Genomic DNA, 16,393 nt, shown 5'->3' with positions numbered 1-16,393 from the left:
CCAACTTGATCTCTTCTAGATATGGCCACACGATGGCTGAGAATTCTGAATATTATCATCCACAATGATACATTTTTGTCACCTTTTTGAAGGCGTGCTCACAAATCGAAGCCTCCAAATTGTCTTCTTTTTTCTTTTCAGATATTGGATAAAAAACATGTTAGTTTCCCCAGCTTCATTCAGTTTCATTTACTCTCTCTGAAGTGGCTGTTTATCCACAGCTGCAGGAGAAGTGAAACATGGCCACGTTTAAGAATGTGTAGACAGGAAAATATGACATGGGAACCACACATACACAAACGCCCGCAGGCACATGGACACAACTGTGGGTGGGATAGAGTAAGTGGAAAGGATGATAGGATGGATCTCTTTGTGTGTGTTTTTCAAAAAACATGAAAATGAAAAAGTGTCATCTTCCTGGATGCCAGAAATCAATGCCAGGTCATGGAGCTGCAATTGTTTTAACCATTTGAAGAGGTAGGCATGTTGCAACATACAGAACAACTGCGTGGCACTATAAAGATTAATGTGTTGCGGCATGAACCAGTCTTTTCCCATTGTATGACACTAGCTCAAGAAAATGTTAGACTACAGGCCCATTTCGTCATGCGTGTCTGCTGTAATTGGCTATAGTACAAAAAGCATATTCAGGCCTTCCTCTCAAGTAGATGCTCTCGTAATGCAGGTCGTGCCTGATATTAAGAGAGTAGTATTAAAATATGTGACTGGGCTTGGACTGGTAATCCTCTGAAGACTGTTACAGAGAGATCAAGAAAAAGATGTCCCGGTACTTGTTTTCTCTTGAACCCTTCATACAGAAGTTTTTGGTGGATAGTTTCAACCCTCTTGCTGAAATCTTTTCTCTCCTGAAGTCAGGCTTTCAGTTGCGAGGTAAGAAGTTAAAGTGGCCTTCCCGTTTGGTGCCTTCTAAACATGATTGCCAACAATGGTGCTAGAAGGGCATACCATATTATACCCTGGACTACTTTCAGGATCAGCCTTCACCGATGGCTATGCTAGCTGGCAATTCTAGAGTTGGATCTAAGACCTATTTGGAAGGTGCCAGACTAGGCAAGGACATCCAAGATAGTTTCACTCCTGAGGCAATTGTGCATCTTCATTCAATGGTGTCCTGCCTTCAGTGCAAAAGAGGATAGCTGACTAACTAAGGATGTGATGCATTGAAACAAAGGGACCCAATTGAAATAATGCCGAAGGATCAGGAATTTACAATGCACAGTTTAAGCAAAGCCTGCATTATTTGTATGAGGGAATGATGCTGAGATGGCTGTCTCCAGTTGGGGAAAGCAGCTGCAATGGGGCATAAATGCTTCCCCCTCCCAACTTCCCTCAGGCTAAGCCCCTGCTTTCTCCCAAAGAGCAGTAAAGGTTTACAGGTTCCAGAACCTTGAGAGGAGATCGGCTTATTCATTCGTTCGTTTGTTCATTCATTCATTCATTCATTCATTTCCCCACCCCAGTTTATTCACAAGTATCCAAAGGTCAAGCTAATTGAGCCACACCTTAGTGTTTTTAGGAACATGCCAATGCTCATACACAACTTTCACCCCATCTATGCCCCTAACCTACAAAAGTGTGAGTGTGTAGAAAAAGAGGATTAGAAGACAACAAGCAGACAAGGAAGCATGAAGCTTATAGGCAAGTAAGAAAACTATCAGTCAATTGCCAAGACCACCAGCTGCAATAAGCAGCCCATTATGGTGTGTTTCCTGCCTAGAGCTTGGCTTACAGCAGACATGTCAAACTCGTGACCTCACGTGACGTCGCGCGACGTATCAGAACTTTTTCCCCATTGCCGGCAATAGGGTAGGCACGGTTTCCTCATGATGCGTCCGGCCCACGGACCGGCAGTTTGACACCCCTGGCTTAGAGCTTGGCCTGGAGCTTGGTTAGCAGCCAGAAGAGGCGTAACCGCACTGAGGCAGCACCTAATCCCAACAACAGCAATAACTTTTGGGGGGAGGCAAAGGTTGAATGCTTTATAAGCTTTTTATTTGTTACATGGTCTTATTTGTGTGGTTACATCAACTTGCAAAACCTAGGAGGGTGGAATTAAACAGCATCCTATTGTTGGGACAGTTGTGTGCTACAATAAAGTACTTTGTACAGTTATTTTCTGTGCTGTGGTGTGTCCAGTCCATGGAGAACAACCCTCACAATCTGCACTCTCTCTGGTGATACTATTCGCAAGGGGTACCCTCCAGTGATAAATTTGTGCAATTGCTTTTACATATTGTAGTGCCAAATTGCCCGTTCTGAAGTTCTTGCAGGTCTACACTTCTGCAACTTTTGAGTAGAAATGCAAAAGATGGTGGATTAGAAAGATGCCAGACGCAGCCTGGAATCTTTCAGGATAATTTTGAAGATGGAATTCTTCTGCGAGGTGTTTGGGGTGCTGCATTTATTATAATATTGTTCGGCTGTTTGACTTTTTTGTATGTTTTGTTTGTTGTAAACTGCTGAGAATTAATCCAGTTAGTAAATTCAATCAACCAATTGGTGGACTTTGAATCTTTTTGCAAGCAAAGCCACATATGTTTTATTGCAGTGATTCTCAACCTTGACAATTTTAAGGCATGTGGACTTCAACTCCCAGAATTCCACAGCCAGCATTGCTGGCTGTGGAATTCTGGGAGTTGAAGTCCACATGCCTTAAAATTGTCAAGGTTGAGAAACACTGTTTTATTGGCAAGCTGTGGCCTCAGCCTTTATTGAATGGGGAAGGGGACTGACAAGGGATTGATCAAGAAAGATAACTTTTGTTCCTTGAGTGAGATAGAACTTGACTCCCTAACTTCGGGTTTGGGGGTTTCTTTTATCACTTGGATAAATAAAGCAAGTAATAGATTCACTGAATGGTTCAACTTGATCCTTGAAATAGTTTAGTTTGTTTGTTTATATAAATCAGGGCGGAAAAGAACTTTTCAAGAAAGCAATGATTTACTGTACTGATGTATTCTAATTTATCTACTAGCTAACTCACGGCAATACAACCTTACCTAACTTATATAGTGCAGATAGTTTCCCTTCTTTACCTTGCTTAATTTGTTTTGTGATGTTTTGGGGAATTTTTTGGTGTAGGCTGAGAATTTCCAAAGCCCAAAGAGCACTGAATTTCTTTGAACTGCATTGTAGTTCATCTTCTGGAGATTAGTCACTTGCCCCTACTTCCCATTTTAATATAATTTAATTCCAGCCAGAAAACAATTACATTCTGATAACACAACACCACAAGTGAAAGGGAAACACAGAAATGGAGTGCACAATGTTTCTGATCAGGAATGCTTCTCCAACGTCTTCCCCATTTTTTGATCTGACCTCCCAAGTAAGTCTGGATTCTTCATTCTACACCTGGCCTTCATTGGATTGCTTTGGGGATTTCCCCCCTTGATCTTTCAAAAGAAATATTTGTGACTATAAATCTTTGGGGTTTCCCCTGGACCATTTGTGCTCATGCGCAGATAACGCTGTTTGATGGCAAAACAATAGCGCGCATCTCTGAACATGGTAAGACAATATTTAGAATCCTGTGATCCAAAGATATCTTCATCTGATCAATGTAAAAGGATGGCTTGAGTTTGCAGGACTTAACATTGACGTGACTAACTTTGACATCAGTTTATTCAAGACATTCACCGCCTTAAAGGACAATTTCATCACTTATCTCTTGCATTGCTCGGTGTTCTCAACTCATTATTAAGCAAGAAGGATCAGCTTGTTAGCGCTTGGCTTGATGACGAAAAAAGTATGAACCGGTCACGTTAGCTCTTGACTGTTTTTTCCCAGGTCTTTCAAAAATAATGCAAATGTGTGGTAATACCAACTAACCAGGATTGAAGAGTATCTCGATCAGTTTTGCACACACACACACACCGAATCAGCAGAGTTACTCCTGAAATTCTCTGAATTTCAACCGTTTTGAAAGTGCAGATAAGAGAGGCCACTATACTATAAGGTTGTGGTCAACATTATTGTAAAGCTTGGACTTATTCACCCTTGTGCACTTGATATACATTTGTTTTATTGGGATACTATTGCTGGTTGGAATGACGGGAGTTGAAGTCCAGGACCTCAGGATTTAGAGAAAGGCTGCCTTCTCTGGCAAAATAAAATAAAATAAAATAAAAATGTTTTGAGTTAGAATGGTATTCTTGGTAGCTGCAGATAACATAGCTTATACTGGTGAATGCTTGGTGAAGTGTTTCATTTACGCAATTGACGATTCAACAGTTTTCCCTAGAAACGTGGTTAGATCAGTTCTTGAGGTAAGAAGCATTCTTGGAAAGTAAAAGAACTGAAAAAGGAACATATAAAGTAGGAAGCTTTTGTTCTTCAGCACTTTTGCAGTCACATTTTTTAATGTAATCACAAGATCCTTAACATTCCTCTTTATTTTCTACAGCTTTTCCTCTGTGTTTTAAGCGGCTGGCTGTGGGAATAGCATCTCAGAGGCCTCTTTAAAAAAAACAAAACACAAGCATGGCCTGGAAGATGGTGTAGAGGTCCAAAGCCCCCGTGGGGGTACCTGTTTCTTCTATTTCTAACCTAGAGTTGGTGCATCTGTGTGCAGTGTGCGCACTCGCCAACAAAACCGAAGCTTAGCATAACCGCAACCCCAGTTTCGGAGAAAAGCCCATGCCCCATGTGATTTGCTGGAACTGCTGGCTTTACTTCTCCACATCAGAAACCACATCCTTGTTTACATGGGGGGGGTAGAGATGAGTCACTTGCTCCCATGATGCAGCGTGCTGCAGCCCGCCAAAAGTGTTTTTGAGCAATATCATTTTGACTGTTGCTTTGTCACCGTTACTTGATGAGGGGATGGTAACAGAAGGAGCTTGGTTGGATACAGCTCTAAGGAGGCCAGGTGTCTCCCATTGGGGTCGTTGAGCGAAAGCCCGTCTAACAGCTAATGTCTCCTCTCTCTTCCACTGTGCAGAAAGTCCCAGAACATTACTGGCATAGAGTGGCTTTGAGGATAGGGTTCCTTCGGTAACACCATTATTAATGTCATGTGATGTGCCACTCTCCTGGCTAGTCCTCCTTTCCTGCCTGCTAGATTCTGAATCTGTGCAGTCTTGTGGCAGGCCAGTTCTCAACCCCCCCCCCCCCCATCCCCAAGCATTGTACTGGGAGTCCTCATTCAGCAACTGCCTTGTTTTAGCAATTGTTCACAATCATGACAATGATGAAAAAGTACCTTTACCGATTTTGCAGGTCTGTAAATCAAAGGAAAACTGAAATGAGCTCATAGTCGCTTAGCGACCGGTTTGCTTAACAACCAAATTGCCGGTCCCAATTGTAGTCGCTAAACAAGGACCGCCAGTAAGCGTCTATGTATGTATTTAGTTACTTTAATTTCGATGCTACCCATCTCCCAAGTGACTCTTTGCAGTTCGCACGTGTAAACCAATCAATAACATAAATTAAAAAAAAATTCAAAGGGCTGGAAAGCCCAACTGCTCCATCATTTGACTTCTCAGATGAAGCACTACCTTAAAAGCAATTAGGGCAGAATGCAAGGAGCGGTTGTCCCATGCTCCTCTGAAAAACAGCTCCTTTCACTAAGGATTGAATCTCTGAATGACTTAATTTAGTTTGCAGTTGAGCATGTGGTATAACTTTTCTTTAAACCTCTTCGAAAGACCTTGGCCTGCCCCCCCCCCAAGAATAATAACAACCTGCTACTTTACATCTACTCTCATTGATGTGCATTTCAAATGGGGGTGTGTGTGTGTCTTGCTGTTTGCTCCAGATATGCCCCGTGAGGATGTTGTGTTTCCTGACAGCTTCAGAGGAGTTGCACAAAAAAGTCTTGTCTGTGCCTGAAGCAATGGCAGATCTGCTAGCTAGGCGGTTGTGAAGGCAGGAAGAGAAGCAAACAGGGAAGGCAGAAGGCATGGTGCAGGAAAATGGGAGGAATTGTTGCTTACAAGGATCTAAGTAGAGGCGGGAAGCAGGCCTGGTGGAACCTAATGCCATTGAGGAAGAGGTCCAGTGGTCTTATTCTAGAGGGTTGGCCATGCAGTTTTCCTTGCTTTTGAAGATGTGTTTCCTCCGCTCCTTCCTGTTCTTCCCCTGCCATGCCAGCTCCACTGAATGGAAAGATGCAAAAGGCCAAATTCTCCCTCGCCGTTGCTACAGCAACTTACAAGCTCTACAGCAGGGATCTTCAAACTTGGCCCTTTTATGATTTGTTGACTTCACCTCCCAGAATTCCTCAGCCAGCATGTCTGGCTGAGGAATTCTGGAAGTTGAAGTCCACAAGTCATAAAAGGGCCAGGTTTGAAGACCCCTGCTCTACAGCAACTGCATTGTCACCTAAGCTTTGTTTTCCACCAGTGTTCGACTGCGGCACTCATCTTCCCATAATCATTTATCCTAGTTGCTGAAGGTAGTGAGAGTTGTACTTAAACACATCTGAAAAAAGGCTGCAGCAAAGTATGCCTGCGTGATTGAGGCTATCTCCTTATTATAGGTAGTCTTCAACATAACGACCATCGCTCAACAACCGTTCAAAGTTACAACACACCATCCCAGGGCTACTTACAGCCCAGATCTGAAGTTCCAATGTGTCACACAAACACACCCTTAGTCACATGATCAAATTTTTGGTGCTCGGCAACCAGCCTGCACTTATGGCCATTTGCAGCGTCCCACCGTCATACGACTGCAATCCAGCAAAAAAAACACACCGCCCATTGAGGTCAATGGATTCACTTAACAACCACCGCATTTGCTTAATAACTACAGTGATACCCTTAACAACCACTGCAAAAAAAAGATTGCAAAATCAGGTGCAACCCACTAAACTACCAGCATGACTGTTGTACCTCCCGGCTCAATTACACTTGTAAATCAAGGATGCCCATAGTTCCTTCTATCCCCTGTAGAGAATGAGTGGGTGGTCTGCCAATATTGCATGAGACCCCATTTTAGAGTTTGCTAAAGGCCCCTGTGCCAAGATTGCCCCTCTGAAATGAGCTTCAAGACGTAGAAGTTTCCCAGCCCAACTTTTTTTTTCTTTTGCAAAAATAAGGGCTCAGTGGGTCTGTCTTCTCACCTCTTCTTCAGCCCATCTCACAACTCACTGAAGAATAAGACCATATTGCCACCATTTGCACCAACAATTGTAGGGCATGATCCAAAAGTACATATAGCTCAACAAAGAAATCCTTCACACTGATTTCACCGATCAATGTAAATTTCTCAAGAAATTCCTCTTTTGTTTGTGACCTCATTTCCCATTTTCTTTGGATTTGACTCCTCCCGATTCACAAAAAATACTTGAACCATGTATTTGCGCTTTGATAAGAACAGAACTGGGAATCTTTTTTTTTTCTAAAACAGTCTAGGGCTGCTGATTGAATTAAGTTAATTCAATAATTTAATTAAATTCTGTTATGTCAGTTGCAGCAGGATATGGAAGCAGAAACTGTTCTGAAAAAATCAAAATAGGAAGAAATGTTGGCACTTCTCTGTAAATGTTTCTTCGATAGGCTATGGTGCTGCCGGGGTAATTTATTTTCCAGAGATGTTCCTTTGACTGCCTCTCATTTTGTGATCCTCCCGAACTTTTGCCTCAATGAGCTTTTTTCTCACTTGTCTCTCCTCCAACCTGCAGAGGCTTCCATTTTAAGATGGGAAAGCTGCTTTGTCTTGTTTTTTTTGTTGCCTTTTCAGCACCCCTTATCAGTTTCACTACGGTATCATTTGCTCCCTTGTTGTGGTTTAGTTGATGAAGAATGGAACCAGAGCGTTCAGGTTTTGATTGCTAGATTACTCAGTGAAAGATTTAGTTTGACTTATTTTTGAACTGCACGTAGAAGGCTAAAGTTACTATAAAAGGGGAAAAACTAATTTAGTACCAGAAGAAAGAGGAAACAAAACCTTTTCAGTTTAATGGATGTCCCTGATCAAATGCCATCTAACTGATGTATTACAAAGATGTGTTGCAGGTGGTACTAGTGGAATAAAATTGCATACTATAAAGGCAAGCCCCTAATTCCATGTTCATCTGCCATGAGAGAATTCGAACTTCTTCATGGAAGTTGCAGAACTCACGATCAACCAAATCCTTAAAAATGAGGCACGGGATTGGTGGCACTTGCCTTCAAGAACGTATTGAATCCTAGAAGCCAAATAACGATGGCTGACTTTGCATTTCAACTCAGCAGAAGGAGAGAAGCCAATGCCTCCTATATAGCACCTCTTATTTCTTCTTCCCTTGATTTGTCGTACTGCTACACAACTTGTATTTTTTTAAAAAAATAATCAAAAATAAAAACCTGTTTCTGTACTCAGAAAAAAAAAATCTGGAACTGAATTTCTATCCCAGTTGAAAGAACAAGAAATTGATTCAGGGTTGCGGCCTTCTTGGCTGCAGATTCAAAAAGATCTCCAGTTTTTACTCTTATGGATCCTTCTTCGGGATCTTTGAGTAGCTTACATACGGTCAGGAAACTTGTGGTCTGGAACATACGACACCAAAAGAAAAGAAGAAAAAAAAGCAGGGAGTAGGACTGGGTGAGGAGCAAACAGTTTAGACCAGGGGTAGGCAACCTCGGCTCTTTTATGACTCATGGACTTCAACTCCCAGAATTCCTGAGTCAGCATAGCTTTAGCTTATGGATATGTGTGTTCTTTTTAAAAAAAATGTATTTAAAGAAGCCATCATGCAAAGACCTGGCCCTTAATGTCAAAATCTGACTGGAATTCTATTTAATAAAATGGAACTGAATCCTTGTTGCTGTCACTAAGAAGCTCACCAATCTCGTTTTCTCATTCAATGTGAAGAGCTGTTCCGTCTTAGTGGGTTGGAAACTAACTCTCTTGCCTGGGCCTGTTGGGGAGGGGGGATGATGGAATCATATATCAGTGAAGGGAGGGGCCTTTTTTTTTTAATGCCCTTTTGGGCTGAAGCTGGGAAATTCTGGGAATTGAAGACCACACATATTAAAGTCACTGAGACTGAAAAACAGTGTCCCCAAACATTGGTTTTATCTCTTAGGTCAGGGGTAGGCAACCTTGGCTCTTTTATGCCTCCTATATAGCACCTCTTATTTCTTCTTCCCTTGATTTGTTGTACTGCTACACAACTTGTATTTTTTTATTCCTGAGCCAGCATGGCTCAGCTTGGAAGCCTCTCTCTTTCCCCTCAGCATGGCTGGCTCAGGAATTCTGGGAGTTGAAGTCCACGAGTCATAAAAGAGCCGAGGTTGCCTATCCCTGGTTTAGATGAAAAGAAAGGCTGCGAAATTGGTCTTCAAGCATTGCTGATGGAGTGATTCTGCATCTCATCTCCTTCCCCGAGTCACTTAGATGCCAGGAAAAAAGGGATTGGGGCCTAGACCTCTGCACCTCATTTTTCTAGGCCTTTCTTGGGAAGCCAAGCGTGGCGTTGCACTGACCGTATCCTCCTGTTTCCTTTTCCTAGCTGACCAGGTATACGGTGACCAAGACATGCACGAAGTGGTCAGGAAGCACTGCATGGACTACTTGGTGAGTGAGAGCGGGAGTGCTGTGGAGGGGCAGATTTCCGCCGCCATCTCTTTGAGTCTGACATTCAGGACTGCAGCTGTCAGGCATCCTGGCAAGAACCAGGGCAGATCAGGTTAGGCTCCTGGGCAGCTGTCTCTGGGGAAAGTGCCTCTTTCCTGCCTAGGAATTTTCCTGAAACCCGAAGCTCTGGAACTGCTACTACAGTCATCAGTTATCCAGCCAGTGAAAAAAGGCCTCCCTTTTTTTTTTAAATTTGTGTCTACAACTCACAGCCGCGATTCACTGTTAAGAACAAGCCCACAGCATTCCTGTTCTCCCACCCCCACCCCCAAATTTGCTAGCACAGATCAAAAGGTGTCAAGACTAAATCTTCTGTATTAACCAGCTGCTTGTAAAGGTTGAGGTTCAGGCAGCCATCTGTGAATAGCTTGCGAGAGCGATAGGGGCGTTGCGCTGGCCTTGCACAATCTCATCAAAAGGGAAACGATTCTGCAGAATTATTTTGGGTATGCCAGAGGAGAAGCTGTTTCCCCTTCTCCCCCCCCCAAACATTTCCCATGTCTCTGGGTTAACTCAGTTGTACAGGTGGCCTTGTTTAAAACATGACTCCCGTGGCTTGATCGGGGAAGCAAAGGGAGCCCTTTTTTCACCGATCCAGGGTGTATACTGAGAGCCTTTCCTTGGAAACTTATTGTCCTGCTTTTGCTTCTTTTGCCCACCTGGGAGTCTGTCTGCTTCCCTCTCATCTTGAGGCCCTCCCTCATTTCAGATGAAGAATGCCGACTACTTTTCCAATTACGTGACGGAGGATTTCACCACTTACATTAACCGCAAGCGGAAAAACAACTGTCATGGCAACCACATTGAGATGCAGGCTATGGCAGAGATGTACAACCGACCTGTGGAGGTTTACCAGTATGGCACAGGTATAGGCACCTGTCCCCTGTTTCAGCTGCATCCCTGATTCTTCTGAACATCCATTTGGGCAAGTGGAGTTGTTGCTTCCCTGCCTGTCCTATAGAAGAGCCAACGTCACCCATGCTGTCCTGCCATTTTTCCCTTCCAGAGCCCATCAATACTTTCCATGGCATCCATCAGAATGAGGATGAGCCCATCCGGGTGAGCTATCACCGCAACATACATTACAACTCCGTGGTGAACCCCAACAAGGCTACCATTGGGGTGGGACTAGGGCTGCCCTCCTTCAAGCCAGGGGTGAGTTTTTCCTGGTCGACATCTGGGGGGAGGAGGCTTTTTAGGATGGGCAAAAGGTTGGTGGCCAATATCCTGTTCCATTCTCGTTCCTCGTGAACTGGACTATTAGCTGCACTATTTTCCAGGATAATAGATAGGAACGTGGCCACGGCCCAGCTTTGGAAGATTGGGGCAAAGAGAATTTTATAGGTCAGAAGGGGTAAGGAAAAACATGGACAGTGGGTTTTGTGAGCACAACTTTCCAGAATGGACACCCAACATTTGGACGGTTCTAAGGTCTATGTTTGACTTTTGGAGCTGCATTCCAAAAATGGACGTGTCTAAGATAAAGTAATAGCTGGACCTTAGGCCAAGGCTAATTTTGATTGAATTTTACCTTAGTTCAAGTACTTAACTATGGCTATCATATAATTATTTCCCTTGTAATCATTATGTCACTATTTTTCTTTTCTGCCTCATTCAAAAATATATGTTGACGGCAACGATTGGAGGGAAGGATGTTTGGGGAAAGGACTGCATCCAAGATTTGGGGAAGCTTTTAACAGATGCACCTCTTTTCCAAAGAATAAAACAGTTGCTCCAATAGAGCTTTGTCTCATTTGATGAAAGTTAACTTGATCCTACTTTTTTAAAAGACATTTTTAAACAGGTAGCTCTTTTTAAGCCGTAGTGCAGTGTTTCTAAGCCTTGGTGACTTTAAGATGCGTGGACGTCAACTCCCAGAATTCCCCAGCCAGCATGTTCATACATGCACCAGCCAGTCCACACAACTTAAAGTCATCAAGGTTGAGAAACACTGCTGTAGTGCATAGGTTGGGGGTCCCACATCCTATAGGGACAAGAGAATCTGTTCAAATCATGGCCTACTCGCCATCCTGATACTTCTATACACATCTCAAGTAACCACCTCTAGCGCGTCCTCCAATGCCAGCTGGGGAATTCTAGAAATTTGAAGTCACATATCTTCAAACGGCCATGGTTTAGAAACTTCCCAGCCTGGCCCTTCAGCTGCGAGGAGACTACCATTTGTTTCCTTCCTAGATCTAGCAAAGCAACCATTCTCCAAGGCTGCTTCTGTATTGCTTACTACGGCAATTTAATCCATCTCTTCCCTATGTTGGGGAGAAATTGAGCACCTGTCTGTTGTCTGTTCTCCCTAGGTGACCATCAGGAAAAGGCTTCCCATTCTTCCCCAGTGCTGGCATTTGGAGGGATCTTCACATTTTGTAGCTGTAGCTCTGTTTAAGAAAAAAGGCTTAGGGGTTGTTAGGACTGCGATGGGCTTGCTAAATCTCCTTTTGCTCCTTATAGTATGCAGAGCAGTCCTTGATGAAGAATGCCATCAAGACCTCGGAGGAGTCCTGGATCGAGCAGCAGATGCTGGAGGATAAAAAGCGAGCGACCGACTGGGAAGCCACCAACGAGGCTATCGAAGAACAGGTTGCCAGAGAGTCTTATTTGCAGTGGCTGCGTGACCAGGAAAAGCAGGCCAGACAGGTTTGGCTCTTCTTTCTTTGCACAGGAGGCAAATGAGAGCCGGCAGGATACCTTGGGGTCCCTGCAGGACTGCGGGCATGGGCATGAGCAAATAGTCCTTCTTGGCAACTGAAATAATAAATAAAAAAAGTCCATAGCTCCCTGACCAGCACCCCTGCTCTTCTTCCCTCAGCCCCGCAAAGCCAGTGCTACTTGCAGCTCTGCCACGGCGGCCGCAGCGAGCGGTTTGGAAGAATGGAGTGGTCGTTCCCCACGTCAGCGCAGCTCAGCTTCTTCCCCGGAACACCCCGAGCTGCACAACGAGCTGAATGCTGCCAAGCCCCCTTCTCCTGGAAGCACCGCAGCCCTAGCACTTACCAAGCCCCCCTCGCCATGTGCTCCAGGTGAGTGTTCTGTGGGTTGGGCTGGGAGGTGGAAGCTTGCAGTGTTTGGGACATTACAGGGCAGTGTCAGGCAACGTGATTCCTCCAGCATCCTTAAGACAGGGCCCATGGTCTCCCAACGTTGAATAACATTCTTTTACAAAAAATGTCTGGGATCTCCCTGGATTAACTACATTTCATAAGACTGCAGTTTTGCATTGCAAGATCCCTAAATTTTTCATACCGTACGTTTTCGGACACTTAATGTTTCTGGCATGAGGCACTCAGACCATTACATGACAAGATTGCTAATGAATTGGGAAGTTGACTTTTCCTTGAGACACACATGTCAAACAAGTGCCAGCACATCATTTCAGTATAACAAATCACCTGCAATATTTGGGGGGGGGGAAGGAGGGAGGGAACAAGGGCTTCTATGTATTCTTAATTGTCAAGTCATAAGACAGGATTGGTTATGCAACATGTCAATTTCCTGCCTACATAGGAAGTAGTTGCCCTGGGTTTTCTTCCAGGAACCAAGTTACTTGTGCAATAGTATTAAAGCCATACCTACAGATGCTACTAAACAAACTATAACATGTCTTAACTTACACAGGCTGGACCTTCCTTTGGAAGGTGCAAAGGGTGACTGGGAGAGCCCTGTGCTTTCTTCCTTCATAGCTGCATCCTTCCCACCAGTTTAAAATTTTAACTATGCAGTTTGGAGAAAAACATATAGATGGTAACCTGATTAGAGCAGGGGTGAAGATGAGGGAACTAGTTTTGCATACATTCAGAAAATTGCCAGGCACTTTTTAGTTGATCTCTCTGAGAAACTGTACCATGTATTAATGAAAATATAATAATCGGTTAAAGTCGACACAAACAAAAGTTGGAGATAATGCCTTTTTTGGGCAAAATATCTAATTCTTACATACATACAATTTTAACATAAGATTTAGCTTTGCGGAGTTAGAAACTACCATCCTTAAAAGAAGGCAATTCCAAAGAGCAAAACAACTCAGAGAGAAGAATAGCTTAACATCTAGTTGTTAGAAAGTAGTTCTCCCCCTTCCCCCCCTGGCAGACCTTCGTAGCCAAGTTCTGTTGAGACACCATTGTTGGGAAGGGAATATCCTAATCATAATTTCATCTTTGTTTTCTGGCCTAGGGCTGGCAAAATCAACCATTGCAACCTTTCTACCCACACTTTAAATAGCACCTTGAATGACTCTATTGCTTAGAGAACAGCAAATGGATGATGAACTTGGGTCATATGTTATGGGCCATGTCAGAATCCACACCATTTTTTTTTAACCTTGTGCATTGCATTAAGATTGGTAGCTACCTTTTTTAAAAAAAAAAGAAGTTGAAATTCTCAGGAACTTTGTCTTGTCTCAATAATCCTTTTATCTATGCTAAGTTCTGCCTTGCAAAACATTTACAAGAAATGTAGATCTTGCAGGGGTTATTTCTCAGGGGAAAAACAATTGTTGGCATTCCTTTAAAGAAAGTTGTACTTATATAAACATCCCAAGTCTTCAGATAATCATCTGCAATGGGTCACTCAGTTCTGAACCTTGCAATGCAAAGTTTTCATTTGCAGTTTCCATCACTCACAGGTACAAGCAGCCAGCTGTCTGCAGGCGGCGGGCGAGTAACCCCTCCCTTAGTGTCGTTGTATCCAGCCCTGGAGTGCCGGGCAATAATGCAACAGATGTCACCCACAGCATTTGGTAGGTGCCCTCATTTTGCCCTGCAGGCATGACTGGAATCTTGGATTACCCGGTTTTCAGCTTTCATACCTTTAAAAAGCAACATCTGGTGTTGCAAGCCATGCCAATGTTACAGTCCGTCTCTTCAGTTTCACTGTACAGAATTTCACATGTTGAAATGCGAAATCCTTAAATCTTGTGGACTGGAGGTAAAGTTTTAAACTGCCCTTCTCCAGGTTTTATACAAAACAGCTGGCTTTGACACTAGATGACATTGTCTAGTACAGGGGTAGTCAACCTTGGCTCTTTTATGACTCGTGGACTTCAACTCCCAGAATTCCTGAGCCAGCCATGCTGGCTCAGGAATTCTTCGAGGTGAAGTCCACGAGTCATAAAAGAGCCAAGGTTGCCTACCCCTGGTCTAGTAGCTGCAGCCATGCAGGTTTCCAGGGCAACCAAATCTTAATATTTATTTATCCACAGCACGATGGTGACCATTTGTTTGTTTGTTTTTCTTTTCTTTTTTCCTTTTTGGCATAGGAAAAGAAAGAATGTAGTCAAAAGAATATAGTCAAGATAAGTGCATCGTAATTACCATTCGCGCATCACACTTGTTTTAGAATTTACCCGATTAAAAAAATGGGAAGGGTGTGAATCTTGCCTAAATTCAGGAATACAGGGGTTGTGAGCTCTCTCTATAGGAAGGAATCTGGGAAAGCTGCAAATGGTTAACGTGAAAGCCCTGTCCAGAGTGTTACCTGGGCTGGTGGAAATGGATTTCTAGGGGAAACTAGATTGACTCCTGTGTGTGAAAGAGGATTGGTGGCCAGGAGCAGTCAAGACAACAGGTGATGTGGCACTACGAAACAGGGTTGGAAGAAGTATAGTTCCCATCCTTGAGCATCGACTGTGCTGGTAGAGGCAGAGCCGAGCTTATTTAATAGCCACGATTCCCTCTCTCTGCTCTCCCCTCCTTGACCGCTTTGCCCCTTTGCCTTTCTTTGACCAGGTCTGAGTGACTGGGATGACGATGAGATCCTGGCTTCGGTGCTGGCCGTTTCGCAACAGGAGTACTTGGAAAGCATGAAGAAAGGTGCCCTGCACCGAGACAGTGGTTCTGACAAGAGTTGATACCTGGTTCCGGCTCTTGCGCTCGCCTGACACCCCTTTGGTGTGCATGTTTTGGCAGGAAGGATGATAACACTTGGAACCCCTCCCCTCCTCCACTGCTGCTGATCAACGCTCCTTCAGCTGCCCCTTTGCTCCCCACTTTTGGCTCTCCGCAGAAGACTCCCCCCTCTGGTGCGCTGAGAAACAGACAGGTGCAAAAGAGAGACAGGATCTCTTCCCCAAGGAGCTGAAACACTCACAAACTGGGGCATGCTGGGCTTCCCCTTCATCTGCCGTTTTTCATTATTAAAAGAAATAATTGAACTGGTCCTCAAGAGAGCCCCCCCCCCCTTTGGATTGGAGGGGTTGAGTTTGCCTGCGGGGGTGGGGTGGGGAACGGACGTTGGCTTTAGGGGTGTGGAGAGACCGTAGCTGCCTCAGTAGAAGGAAAATGCCACTGTAGGGCCTGCTGGTTTCCCTCACCCTGGAGGCTGGAGGGGAATCATGTAATTTGGGGACAAGGAGAAGAGGACTTGATAGGACACCACTTGTTTTTTTGCTCTTTCAGCCACATTCCCTGCCCTAAGGGAAAAGATTTCAGCAAAGCAGGTCCTAAACCTGCAGCCATTGAAGTCAATTCTCCCTTCCTCCAAAGAAAAGTCTCTCCTCCCCCCCCCTCCCTTGTCTATAAGATGCTGTCCCTTTTTCACTCGGTGCAATAGCCTCTCTTTCTCTTCCCACCCACCTCTTTGTTCACGTGTGGCTCTTGACCACCCAGCAGGCATCACTTCTTCCACCATTGCCAATGGGTTGGTCCAGCTATCTGGTCTAGCTGCTCTCATGGCTGTGCTTCGTTGGCCTTGATCCCTCCTGCTGCTGCCTTTTCGATTCTCCCTGTGCCTAGCAGCAGAGGGAGAGGGGGCACCGCTCACCGGTCAGTGTCAGGACGTCCCCCTGAGCAGGTCTGGCCTT

At 44.3% G+C, this 16,393-nt stretch overlaps 1 protein-coding gene across 1 annotated transcript in view; it reads left to right on the top strand.

Annotated features, from left to right (window-relative positions):
* Positions 1-15,716, top strand: part of OTUD5 (OTU deubiquitinase 5) — a 54,902-nt gene extending 39,186 nt beyond the window's left edge. The window contains exons 3-9 of the mRNA XM_015814962.1: positions 9,458-9,522; positions 10,292-10,448; positions 10,589-10,737; positions 12,049-12,234; positions 12,407-12,617; positions 14,219-14,332; positions 15,321-15,716. Coding sequence (XP_015670448.1) covers positions 9,458-9,522; positions 10,292-10,448; positions 10,589-10,737; positions 12,049-12,234; positions 12,407-12,617; positions 14,219-14,332; positions 15,321-15,442 — 1,004 coding nt within the window. The 3' untranslated portion in view covers positions 15,443-15,716. The remainder of the gene's footprint in view (positions 1-9,457; positions 9,523-10,291; positions 10,449-10,588; positions 10,738-12,048; positions 12,235-12,406; positions 12,618-14,218; positions 14,333-15,320) is intronic.
* Positions 15,717-16,393: the final 677 nt, after the last annotated feature.

The sequence above is a fragment of the Protobothrops mucrosquamatus genome, unplaced genomic scaffold, assembly GCF_001527695.2.
Source record: "Protobothrops mucrosquamatus isolate PMUCROS unplaced genomic scaffold, P.Mucros_1.0 scaffold300, whole genome shotgun sequence".
In the NCBI taxonomy this organism is placed as follows: domain Eukaryota; kingdom Metazoa; phylum Chordata; class Lepidosauria; order Squamata; family Viperidae; genus Protobothrops; species Protobothrops mucrosquamatus.
Note: the sequence above shows the minus strand (reverse complement) of the source record. Positions and strands in the feature narration are given on the sequence as shown.